Raw genomic sequence first — 13,732 nt, forward strand, 5'->3', positions numbered from 1 at the left:
TCCCTCTTACCCCAGCCAATGACCCCAATTTTCTTTCTTTCTTTCTTTTTTTTTTGAGACGGAGTCTTGCTGTGTTGCCCAGGCTGGAGTGCAGTGGCCGGATCTCAGCTCACTGCAAGCTCCGCCTCCCGGTTCCTGCCATTCTCCTGCCTCAGCCTCCCGAGTAGCTGGGACTACAGGCGCCCGCCACCTCGCCCAGCTAGATTTTTGTATTTTTTAGTAGAGATGGGGTTTCACCGTGTTAGCCAGGATGGTCTCGATCTCCTGACCTCGTGATCTGCCCATCTCGGCCTCCCAAAGTGCTGGGATTACAGGCTTGAGCCACCGCGCCCTGCCGACCCCAATTTTCTAACCCCTCACTCTCCCTAATCTGCTTAAAAACCTCAGCCCAGAACTCCTCGGGGCAGATGAATCTGAGTCCCCTTCCATCCCCTTACTTGGTGCCCTGAGATCATTAGACTCTTTCTCTGCTGCAAATTCTGCTGTCTCAGTGTACTTGGACTGTTACTGTGCAGTGGACACATGAACCTGTGAGTCCCATAACAGGATCGTATCATGAGAGCCAGGGTAGCTAATGAGGCACTCTACATAAGAAGACAGTGCCCATGGAGAGTGGAGAAACTCTCTGATTGCTTATCAAAATTATTTTTTCCTTAAACCAAGGCTCAGCAACTGGGACATGCAACACAGAAGTCATATTTTGTACCAACTGACCTTAGACGTACTGATGGTTTTTAAATAGTAGGTCTATTTTGGCCAATGATTGAGTTCCACCATTGTAGCTCTGCTGTGTGAATTTTACAGTTTCTTCTTTGTAACATCTGCTGTTTCTTCTCTCCTTCTATCCTGTCACAGTCATCTAAAAACATTTATCCATAAATGAAAAGTGCCTTAGATTATGGTGTACAATGCCTTCCCAAGCTGCTCATTTTCTTATATCTCTCCCACAAAAGTAGCCAACCTGGGTCAGACAGCTTTCCTGTATAAATTTCCATGAGAACAAGAGTCCAGGACACTGTTAATTCTTCCTTACTTACCATAGTGAGGTATAAAATGTTCAGGTGTTCCTCCAGGTCGGTCAGTTATTCTTTTGTGTGTGTGTGCATTTTCTTACTATTTTTTAAATTATACTTTAAGTTCTAGGGTACATGTGCACAACATGCACAGTTATTCTTGAAGACATTATGAACTTACACAAAGCACCGTATTTTTCTCACAATATCAACATCATATAAATTTTGGCTTTTTTGAGTGAAGTAGCCTCCATTTTCTATCTGGGTATATCCTTGCATACAAATTCCTTGCAAATTATTTTTCAAATTCCAAGGATCATTAATTTAATTGAATCTGCTTCTAATTTTTTTTTTTTTTTTTTTTTTTTATGAGACAGAGTCTTGCTCTGCCACCCAGGCTGGAGTGCAGTGGCCGGCTCTCAGCTCACTGCAAGCTCCGCCTCCCGGGTTCACGCCATGCTTCTAATTTTTAATTAAATCTGCATTTCTCCCAGTAACCTTTGGAAAGAGATAGAAGCCACATTACCATATTGAAAATAATAGGATCACACAGCAAAAGAGACATGAAGAAGTACAAAATCACAAGGCAGGTTTTCATATAAATTTATTTTTGTACCAAAAAAATTAACATTCAAAGGCAATATTTTTATTGTACAGTATAAAATAACATTTACTAAATTAAAATTGGATTTTTTGCTGATAAACCACTAATAACTTTTCTATTTTGAAAAAAAAAATGTACAATTTGCAGCACTTGTAGAAAAACACCTGTTCAACAATTATATAAATACTCTTGACAGATTTCAGTAGCCCATTATGTATCCTTTTTGGCAATGTCAGCTTTCTAAAGTCAATTAGTTTCTAAATTTGAAAGGCACCTGGTGGCCAACATCCTGCTTATTATTCAAGGCATCCATTTTAATTTTTTTGCACAGGCTTGACAAGTCTGAAAAATCTATTAACTTAAAAGGAATGAAGAAATATACTGCATTTGATATTAGGAAACAACATTTTTTTTTCCCTCCTTAGCTGCAAGTTTTCCCCAGGGGATTTACAAAGTGCACCAGTTAAATATGTCTGTACATTTAAAACATTAAATATGTCAACAGCAAGACATTTTTAAATATTTTGAATCAAATACTATAGCACAAATATAATTTACAATACTTTGCAAAGAAAACATTACATCTGAAATATAACTTTAGATATTATATAAAAATACATATATTTTCTCTCCTCATTAGAAAAAGTATTTTTTGCAGGTTCCAGCATGATGTAACAATTCAAAAGAATTTACCCCTTCAGATGATCCTTCACTTGTGCTAGATGACACCCTCTCCATTTCAGCTGCGTAGGGGCACATGACCAGGGACTAACCCCTCCCATAGCCCACATACAGTTTCTCATAAGGTCAATCCGTAATTGCTCCAATCTGGTTTAATTCTAGGAATTCATTACAAAATTTAAAAACCATTGTGTAACACACCATGAGTCTAACATCTCCCACTGGCTGTAAATATGCGTGTTCTCTACAAGGTCAAGAGCATGGATACTGAGTCTCGAACCGTTGGGGCCATGCCTCTTAGTAGTCTCACACACCTATATACATCTTTCTTGGCTTGTTTAAAAAAATGTTTCCAAACATCCAGGAAATACATAACACTCCAAAAACTGGGGCTCAATCTATATCTCGAACTTTAAAAGCCCCAAAGTATGTTGCATCCTGATCCGGATCCAGCAGAGAGGGGTTGGAGACCTCGACGCTGATTTCCTCACCAGACCGTAACTTAAAAAATCCACCAACGTTTATAGAATAAAAATGGAATTCGGAATTCCCTGACCAATATTTGGTGCTTCCTCCTTTCATCAGGGTATGAGAACTTGGGATTTTGATGCTGGTTTTAGTGACGTACACCATTAGCTGAAGATACTCTGTAGCTAGGTCTCCCGAAGTTTCATGATGTCGAAAGCAAATGTTGGCATACAGGTAATAAAAGCCATCCTGATTAACTACTAGTTTTCCATTGCTAAAAGTCATGTTGGAGATCTTGGCCCAACCCCGATCATGGTACCAAGAGGACAGACTCACTTTATGGGAACCTGTGGAGAAGAGAGGCATATGATTTAAAAGTCAGTCCTTAAAAGAGAAGGACGTCTTCACAATTCTATGAGGTTAGGGAGAAAAAATAGCATGGCAGTCATTATTGCAAAGGGAGAATAACTTCTTGGGATTTCCTTTCTAGAAGGGGAGAATACATTCAGATGTACTTGGTGCTTCTATTAGGCATGGTAGAGGGTACGAAAATGAAAACTCATTTTTCCTGGCCTCAAGGCGCCTATAGTGCACCAGGGGTAAGTACGATATGTGTTCACATCAGAAGTAAGGCATCAGTACCAATAGGCAAGGTTCAGTAACTCCTATGGGAGCTCAAAGGAGGGAGAGGCAAGAACAACTTTCCACCCAGAAGGGTAAAGAATGCCTTTGTGGAGTTGCTGCTAAGTCTGAAAACTTAAGAGAAATGGGATTCAGCTACACAGACGAGAGCAGAAAGGTCATTCCAGGTTGAAGGGAGAGATTCGCCAAAGGCAACTGAGACAGGAAAGCAAGAAACTAGGATAGGAAGACAATTTCCATATGTCACAAGTCTCAACCTTCTCTTCTAATTCATGAAGAGGGAAAGTAGGAGATGAAAAACTGGGTCACAGTAACTTTGGCTGAAAGGTCAGACATCTAAACTCAATTCTCATAATCTATTTTCTTCACCTCCAGTAGCCCAAATGTCTCCCTCTTTGGCTTGCACAACTAAAAAGTTAACCCCAGAGAAGCTCAAAAAGAACATATTCTTAGCATTGCACTCCCTAGCTTAACAACTTCACACAATCCTTCTGACCAAAGGTCTATAAAGCTTCTCCTGACTGACCAGAATTCTCATTTAGCCCTACTCACCCCTGAAATGAGGTGGCACCTGGTCCTCTTGCTACAGCTTCTGTGCAGTAAAACATTTCTAAAGAACCTTCTAAACCAGCAATGTGTCCAGTGCTTTTCATATTTCGGGTCCTTGGTGTAATTTCCTGGGTCATTAAAAATTGGCAATACCTCTATGGTAAACCCAATTAATCAAACATTTGTATTGATGTGGACAGTATTATTCAACTGGAAAAGCTGGTAACTAATGGTGGGAAAGTTGTAATACTGTGGAAAGTACAAAAATACATTTTTCCTCCAGAGGATTTTGTAAATACTTATCCTAAACTAAGGTGGTCAACAGTTTGAAAGCAAAACAAAACAGAGTGAGTCTCAGACTGGAGTTGACAGAGTTCCTGCAACCAAGAGAAGTTCATTGCTGCCTGTCACACCCACCCACAACTTAGGCCCTGAGATGCTGAGGGAGATAAATCAGCCCCCAGAGATGAAGACTTATAGTGGATTCCAGAGATCCATCAAAACTGACAACTCTCTGGTTAGAGTGAATCCTTACGAGAACCTCATAGAGAAAAAGAAACACATGGCTGGGCACGGTGGCTCATGCCTGTAATCCCAGTGCTTTGAGAGGCCGAGGCAGGTGGATCACGAGGTCAGGAGTTCGAGACCAGCCTGGTCAACATGGTGAAACCCCATCTCTACTAAAAATACAAAAAATTAGCTGGGCGTGGTGGCGGGCACCTGTAATCCCAGCTACTGGGGAGGTTGAGGCAAGAGAATTACTTGAATCAAGGAGGTAGAGGTTGCAGTGAGCCGAGATCGCATTACTGCACTCCAGCCTGGGAGACAGAGCAAGACTCTGTCTCAAAAAACAAACTAACTAAACAAATGAAAAAACAGAAACACACACTAGTTACCTTCCCAGCCTAGTCTGGTTTGGGGGACCTTGAACATCTACATCCTTCTCTAGAGACCCACAAGTTAGAGAATGTTCTACTATTTTATTTCTAAAGAACTGGGAGCCTGGGGTGTGATCAGGGAGCCTCAAAACTAGGCTGCAGGAACCAAATAGGTAGTTCTTTCAACACTTGGGAGAAAAACTGCAGCAAGGGCCATCCGATGGTGGGGCGGGCCATCCGATGGTGGGGCGGGCCATCCGATGGTGGGGCGGGCCATCCGATGGCGGGCAACCCATCATGAGAAGACTAAGAATTCAATGGTTTCAATCTGTCTGTCCAGAAACAGGGTATTTCCTGAACTCCACAACCTATCTGGAGCGGGGTCATCACAGGCCCTCTTGCCTCCTGGGCTCACCACAATAAACACCCTTCTTTTTCATTGGAGGTCTTATTTCAGGTCATCCCAGATTAAAGCACCCCAGATACAAATACCATCATCTGGTCCCAAGTGAGTGAGCATGATCATCACGCCCCTCATGAACACTAGTAAAAGCAAGTCCTCGAATCCATTGACAAAACCCATGAAATTCAAGATGCTTCCCATCTCAAGTTATCCCATGCTGCCCTCATTCTTATCCCACTCTTGTAGTCAATTCATTGTTCAATCAGTGATTTTTTCTTGTAGTTATCTCTTAACAGAAGAGAAGACTACCCTCTCAATGGGTTGAATCAGCTAGCGTTAGAGCAAGACATGGCCTAGGAAGGCAAGGAAAGAATATGAAATAGAGAGGCGGGAGAAGATAGGAACCTTGACCGATTACCACTCCCATTGTTAGGTAAGTCATGTGGAAGAAGTGCCCTTATTTCCTACTAAACATCTCTCTATTTTTGTGCACCGACTTACTCATACATTCACTGGTTCATGCTTTTGATCAGTCACACAATATCTATGTGGTGCTTTCTAGGGACAGTCACTCCGTCCGTAATTAAGAATTATATCAAACAACTGTACCCTAATGACACTTACCACTAATAGTAGAGAAAATAGAAAATAAGCATATAAAATATGCATTTTCACTTCTGCATGCTGCATAGCGCATGGTTGACATTCAGTTATAAGCAACTACCAAGTGAAAGCTGCAGAAATTCATGGCAAGCAGGAGAGTTCAGCTCAGGAAGGGGACAGAGAAGCCAGAGGACAGCGGGGCCTTGGGTCAGACTTGGATGGGCTGAGAAAAGGGAGGGTATTGTCAGTGAGGGAAACTGAGCAAAGAATGGAATATGCATGGCACATATGGGTGAAAAGGACCAAAGCCAGTCAGTGTGAAGAGAAGACTCAGAAACAGACTACGCCAGGAAAAAACATGAGAGAAGTATGCAGTGATCACATGGCGGGCCTCGCATGGAAACCTGGATTTTCATCACTGAGGCACACTGACAACCTCTGACTCCAGCCTGCCAGCTTTCCCAGCCTCCCCTGCCCTACACTTCAGTCCCTCCTGCTAAGTGCTGCAGGACAGGTCTCTGCAAATATTTAGCCTGAGTATCCTCCTAAAGAAAGCCATGTATTCTGACCTCATGAAATATTTCCCAATGCATTTTCATCTAAGACATTTTGAAAATGCAAGTGGTATCAGTCCATATAAGGCAGAGCAGATTCTGATTTTACTTGTGTAAATAAGTACAAAACAGAGCCCCAAAATGAACATGCACATTTAAAGCCACTTCCTCTGAAACCTCCACTACTGGCCAAAACTGGGTAATAAATGGACTCAAGGAATTGTGGGCCCAGCCAGAGCCACAGATTCTATTTTCTTAAACAGAAGTATACACTACCTCTTTTCACTCAGTCACAAACTCAATAACTGTCAGAAAATAACCAGGAGTTTTGCCTTGTGTTTTTGGCAATGATTTGATGCTAGGTGCCTGCAGAGAGAGTTTGATAACTAAAACACGCTTGCTATTGCCAAACAGACTTTGGCACACAGTCTAATGCAATATTTATCATGTGCCATTTAAAGTGAACTGAAAAGATAAAAGATAATACATTAATAGCACACACAGCTGATGCATTCGTATTAATCTGATTGCCTTTGCTAACATGCAAAATAGTTTTCCACTCAGAGAAATTAATACACATGCATCCATATTTATTTGATTGCCTTTGCTAACATGCAAAACAGTTTTCCACGCAGAGAAAATTAGTGTAGCTCCATCACAAGACATAGACACACAGAGAGAAAAAACTATTTATGAAGCAAGTGTCTGGGACAGGAGAGGTCATTTGGAAAATCCTCTAAAAGCCAAAGAATTGGTTTCTCCCTGTCTGTGTCTTTGGTCAGGAAAAAGCCCTCCCTTATCCATGCCATAATAAAGTTTTCCAAATAATTCAGCAAAACTTGAACTTTCTTTCTTTAACTCCAAGAAAAACTTGCCTTAAATTATTTGCAGGAAAAAGGTGGAATAGGTATAATTACTTAATTAAACTCAAAAATAACAAGTCACACTCACAAGTGCTTACTTGGCTGTTCGTCCACACAAGAATGTTAGTACTCTACCTCATTTCATCTTCATAGCTACCCCTTGAGGCAGATGCTATCATCATCCCCATTTCAAACGTGATGAAGCTGAAGCATAAGTGATTCCAATAAATTGTACAAGGTCACAGAACCAGTACAATGGAGCCTCAAACCCAGGCCGTCAGATTTTAGCACCCCTGTTATTAGACGTTACATGAATCTACTTCTCACAGGAAAAGAGAAACATAACGGCTTTGAATTCTTTCCCTCTGGCCAAGCCAACTGACCACAAATACCTTGTGGCCTGCTTATGTGATAATAGAGAGCATGGAAAGCATGGACTTGCTAAGTCATCAACGGGATGGGAATTTAACTTCTAATCCTACCATCATCATGAACTGGGAACAAATGACAACCTATGTATCATTCAGTTTCCCTGTCTGCAAAATCTGCGTGATAATCCCTACCTTGCAGGATTGCAGTAAGGATGAGAGGTAATGAGGAAGGGAAAATGCCTGATTGACAGGTGGAAGAGTTCATCGGGCAGTCACAGACTCAGCCATCTCCTGTAGAGTGCCAGGGAGGACACTTCAAGATCCCCCTTTAAGATCTTCAAGTGTTCCATTAGTTGCATGATGATAACAAGAATGTTCAATCGTCACTCTATCATAACTTTCTTTGTTATGTTTTTGATAGCTATCTAGCCCATGGCGAAGTAACCAGTGGGGGTTGTATGATGGAATAACTGGTGTATTAGGGTAGCTGTAAGCAGAGAGCTCCAGGTTTCTTCATTTTCAAGATAATCAGGTCTCTAGTCCATTGAGCTAAACATTTACTCAGAGAAAATGATAAGCTCTTGGAGAAGGGGGAGGAGATCTCATTTTCTAGAGGGTTACTGTCTCTTAAGGAACTTAACAGGGATCTAAAGTGTCCTCCCTGGACCTCTGCAGGAGATAGCTGAGTATGTGACTACCTGATGAATTCATTCACCTCTGAGGTCAGCAGCAGGGCTGTGTCAACTTCAGCTTGGGAAAGTACAGACGAGCATAACAAAGGATCGTCCTTCCAGGTTACAGGCTCTCAGCTGACAGTCATTTAAAATAAGCATCCATTCTGATGATCTGAAAATGAATAGGGTGATGATGTCCATTCTGACATTTTTGAGAATCACGGTTTCCAGGATGTGAGTCATCACCTGAGGATGAATGGTCTTTCCTTTGGCTTTGAAGTAAGGGCTCTCAAAAATTCAGTGACAGACTGAAAATAGGTTTCAGTATTGAAATGGGCTGATAAATGACTCTTACAATATTTTTCAGGCTGGATGCAAATGGAGCTTACCAGTTGGGATGTCAGTGGCATTAATAGTGAGATGAGCAAAAGGCTGAGCTTCAAGCTTGCTCCTCTTGGCCAGATCTAACCATGAACCATCCACCATTGCTGGAGATGAGAGAAACCGTATCATTATAGCCGAAAGAGTAGTGGTCCTGTGGCAATTCACACATACATACGGATCCATGCTTACCTTTCTCTGCTCTGATGTGCTGTGATCCAACGATATGTTGTAATTCCTGAAATAAAAAGGAAAAATAATTTTATTTGTAAAATCATTCTTTCCGTAAAGCAATAAGAATTCGGGGCTGTTGTATATGCAACAAATTAACCCTCTTTTCTTTCCAAAGGTGCCATAATAGCACTGGCAATGACATTCCTATGTGTACCAGGCAGCTATCAACGCTAGTTCACCCCAAAGAATTGGTGTTGACATGTTTGAGACCATACCCAACTTCAAACAAAATACTTTGGACAGTAAGAGGAAATAAAAGATGATGTAGATTATAAACCATTGCGTAATTAAACATAATTAAACATCTGTAGCAGGTACACAAATGGAGATAAAGTTAACTAAGAAAATAACAATTACACAGAACATATGACCCTCTTAAATCTTCTGGAAGGCTCTTTTCATGTCTATTTCACTAGTGAATTTCTGTTATAATACTAAAGCTCAGCCCACAGGAAAGAGAATGATGCTTAGCTCCCAGTGGTTAATTTTTTACTTTACAGTTACAGTGTACTTAAAGCACTATATGGAAGTCTAAGAGCCTTTAGAGTACCAATAATTAACTTAAAATATTGCCACAAATAGAGGGTTAGAATAACAAGCCAGAAAAAAGAAAAACATAAAGAGTACAGGCAATTGCATATCTCAATTTGAATCCTGAGAATAAAAGATGAAATAGGTAACCACATGACCACCTGTGTCAAGCCATTAGCTGACATTAAAATGTCACTTCTTAGGGCAAGAGTAAGGTGGAGAGGATGAAAGCTCAGGCTTTCGCCTTGGTTCAAGTCCCTGCATAAACGGAGGATATTAACAGCACCCCATCACAGGGTGCTTGTGAAGACTAAAGGAGATAATGTGTGTAGGCACTTAGCATAGTGCCTGGTAAATTTAGATGTCTATTATATACCCATCATCCCAGGACTTTGGGAGACTGGGGTGGGCGGATCATTTGAGGTCAGGAGTTCAAGATCAGCTGGGCCAACATGGTGGAACCCCGTCTCTACTAAAAATACAAAAATTAGCCAGGTGTGATAGTGGGTGCCTATAATCCCAGCTACTCAGGAGGCTGAGGCAGGGGAATCGCTTGAACCAGGAGGTGGGTGGGGAGAGGTTGTAGTGAGCTGAAATCGCACCACTGTAATCCAGCCTGGGTGACAGAGTGAGACTCCATCTCAAAACAAAAACAAAAACCAAAAGAGATATCTATTATATGAATACTGAAAAAAAAAAAAACAACAACAACAAAACAAAACACTCCAGAGAGATTCCTAATTTCCCCTATTACTGGAATAACTATTCATGCTAACCATTCTCCCCACGATGTTTGAAAGGTAGGCCATGCAGCTTAAGTTCTTTAACTGTCTAGAGAGGAGTGCTTTGAGATAGAGGATGGATGGATAGATAGATAGATAGATAGATAGATAGATAGAGGCAATAACATAATTTCAATTGTTATTAGCTGGAAGGATTCTGGAGATAAGATAACATTTATTCTTCTTTCTGCTTCCAAACTTCTGAGAGAGAGACAAGAATCTACATTGTTTTTAACGACCATTGGAGGAGACAGCACAGCTGTCTTCACTGATCTGTTCTGAAGTTCTAAAGTCACAGTGTGGCTGACTCTTCAAAAGAAACCCTAGGACTCACCCAAAGCCACCTTCTGCTTTTGCTTAGACGCAGGCACTGCACTGCACAGCTCTGGGAGCGCCGTGTGTAGGGCGGGTATTTAGGCACATGGTGGCCCCTTTTGGGTTGAGTGGCCCTTACCAGGCCTCGTTTTCTTCCCCACTCATGTCGACCTCCAGTCTTCCAAGATTTCCTCAAGACCTCAATGGTGCCCAATTTCTGGAATTTCCTGGTTTTGTCTCCCCTGCCTTCATGACAGACTTACAGATACACAGTGTATCTTTTTTTTTTTTTTTTCCTTTCTTTCTGCAGGTTTTTATTTTCTCCCTTAAGGCTATAGGAGGATCTCATTATTAAGCTGCTCATGGTGCTCTACTACCTGCTGCAAATGTGAGTATAATTGTGCTATCTTTCTCCCATCCGCAGTTTCCCAGCCATTGGGCCCCTTATCCTTCAAACGCTGCCACTTGTTGAGTGGCTTCCAGGCATTTTCTTGTTGTAGCAGGTGCAAGTGCTATGGAAGTGTCGAAGTGTGTGGAGGGATCTGACACGCAACAGGGATGTGCCTTGATAGCAGTTTCTTCTTTCTACCCAGCTCTTGTCAGGCAGGTGGATGGCTGGCCTTAGGGCACAGACCTTACTCTGCTCATCTCTTCTTCACTTTGGTGCCAGCAAAGCTGGATATACAGTATATCTTTAAACATTGTGTATATCTTTATATGGTTATATATACACAATATATCTTTACTCGATTACTGGCTCTTACAGATTGAAAGAGGAACCTTGGTGACAGAGTAATTCTGAGATTTAACGCTACCTCTCTTTTTCCCTCTAGCTCTAATCTGCCTTTCCATCAGAGGAGAGACAAGGAAGGGGAGAAGGAAGCAGAACTAAGTCTGGCATATATCTACAAATACCTGTTCTGTGATTTTTCTATACAAACACATCTACAATCAAGAAAGCCAGGCCAGGCATGATGGCTCATGCCTGTAATCCTACTACTTTGAGAGGTCTAGGTGTGAAGATTGCTTGAGCCTAGGAGTTTGAGACCAGCCTGGGCAACATATGGAGACCCCGTCTCTATAAAAATAAATTTTAAAAAATTAGCTGGGTGTGGCGACATGCACCTGTGCTCCTCAGGAGGCTGAGGCAGGAGGACTGCTTGAGCCCAAGAGGTAGAGGCTGAAGTGAACTGTGATGTGCCACTGCACTCCAGCCTGGGTGACAGAGCAAGACCCAGTCTAAAAAAAAAAAAAAAGAAAAGAAAAAGAAAAACAAGAAAAGTGTCTTTGTCCTAGCTCGGTGGTCCTCAAACTTGAGCATGTATGCATTGTACCACCAGCTCCTGGAGGGCGTGTAAAACAGGCTGCTGGGACCAGCCCCAGAGTTTGTGATCCAGCAGGTTTGGGGTGGGGCCTGAGAATTTGCATTCAGCACCAGTGAGCTGACGTTGCTGGCCTGGGGCCTCATCTAAGAATGATAATCCCTTTCACATCCTAAAAGGGTCACAGAGGCACAGACTGGAGATTTTCTGGAAGCTTGAGACCCAGGCCAAAGAAGCAGCAGATTCAAGCCACTGATTCAAGGGACAGGGAAAGTTCGTCCTCTTCTACCCGGGAATGAACTTTTCTTTCCCATTTAATCAGAAACTTCTAGGTCAGAGTTGCTACAGACCCATTTTGTTTCAAGAAAATTCAGTAACCAGCAGCACCTCTCAGATGCACTTTCAATGTCTGCTTTAAGAAAAAAAAAAGAACAAAAGGCTTCATGATCCAGGATGAATTCAAACTCTAGCTAGAGACCCATGAGGTAATGATGCTCTCATTTGATATCTTTTGGGTGTCGAAGGATTGCAATTCCCCTCAGAAACCTTATAGGTAAGTTTCAGAGTCAAAAAGAGAGCACATGATGTGTCTATAACCTCAAGGTACAAAGAAAGTATTCCCAGTATCTGTATCTGCACCCCAGCTTTTTGAGCTCTAAAACCATTGTTACTTATGTGCACATATATCAATCATAAAAAATAACATTCTTCTAAGACTACACTTTTAGGGTGTCTTCTGGCCTTGAGAGTGTAACTGAAGTTTTGTAGGTAGTACTTGATGCATTCCAGTGCCACCTAGGCAGTTTAGAAGATAACCCATACCCCCAACCTCAGCCAGGATAACGAACCCAATTAGTCTGACAGTGACTTGGTAGTTTTTTAAAGATGCTCCCAGATGATACTAATATGTAGCAGGTACTGAGAAACATTGTTACTAATTAAGTGTTCCTACGAATACTTGTTTGGTGACATCTCAGTTAAGGATTTACTATAGTCTCACGACTTGCATATATATTCCACATATTGAAAATTTAATAACCTCTTACATTTGTAGACAGCAAAGTATTTTCCTTGTTACCATATTTTATTTTTATTAGAATCAGAGGCTGGAAAACCATAACTACTACTAACCTCACTTTTCAGACTAAGAAATAGAGGCAGAGAGAGAATAAGGCTTCACCTAATAAAGCTGAGACTTGACTTTGGTCTCTGGATCTATACACCCATATCCTTTTACAAGGTATCATCATAAAATACACTCATGAAAGCTGGGACAAAGTACCACTCGTCTGCCCAGGAATCCTGAGCGCGATTCCCTCCCTGAAGTAGTAACTCTGAAAAGGTGGCTCACCTTGACTGGCATCTGGGGATCCTGGGATCTGACAAAAAGGAGCCAGGACATCAGAAAATATGATCTCAGAATTTCCAGGGGCTTCAGAAAACAACTGGCTCAGAACCGGCCAACCCATGTTTACGGCTGATGAACCCCCAAGACTAAGACCTGCAGGACATGGATAAGGGACATCGCATCTCCAAACATGACCCTATCGAGTCCACTCCACAGAGCAGGAGCCATTCCGTGTTGCCATCTTCTCAAAGATCAGAGACTTTGCTCTACACATGCCAAGCACAGACCTTCTGATGGCCCCTTAATATTTTTCATTTTCAGGATTATAGGAGTCCTTCTTAAGAAGAACACAAAACTTCACCCCAATTGACAATCCCGTTTATTTTCTAAGCTTTGCATTTACATTTCTTTTCATCCACATTAGTCCTCTACATCTGCCAGATTAATTAGAGTGTTTTAAAATTTCTATAGTTCTTTATTCCAAAATCTTATCATTCAGACGGCACTGCCGGTTTC

The 13,732-nt window shown here is 41.7% G+C and overlaps 1 protein-coding gene across 2 annotated transcripts in view; it reads right to left on the bottom strand.

The window, feature by feature from the left end:
- Window positions 1–1,599: 1,599 nt before the first annotated feature.
- The window catches only part of TNFSF11 (TNF superfamily member 11), a 45,428-nt gene continuing 33,295 nt past the window's right edge, over window positions 1,600–13,732 (bottom strand). For both annotated transcript variants that reach the window (XM_033234115.1, XM_033234112.1), the window contains 3 exons: window positions 8,877–8,922; window positions 8,693–8,791; window positions 1,600–3,113 (listed from right to left, as the gene is read on the bottom strand). In XM_033234115.1, the coding sequence (XP_033090006.1) occupies window positions 2,692–3,113; window positions 8,693–8,791; window positions 8,877–8,922 (567 nt within the window). In that variant the 3' untranslated portion in view covers window positions 1,600–2,691. The remainder of the gene's footprint in view (window positions 3,114–8,692; window positions 8,792–8,876; window positions 8,923–13,732) is intronic.

Source organism: Trachypithecus francoisi, unplaced genomic scaffold (assembly GCF_009764315.1).
Source record: "Trachypithecus francoisi isolate TF-2019V2 unplaced genomic scaffold, Tfra_2.0 Contig01461, whole genome shotgun sequence".
Taxonomy (NCBI): Eukaryota; Metazoa; Chordata; class Mammalia; order Primates; family Cercopithecidae; genus Trachypithecus; species Trachypithecus francoisi.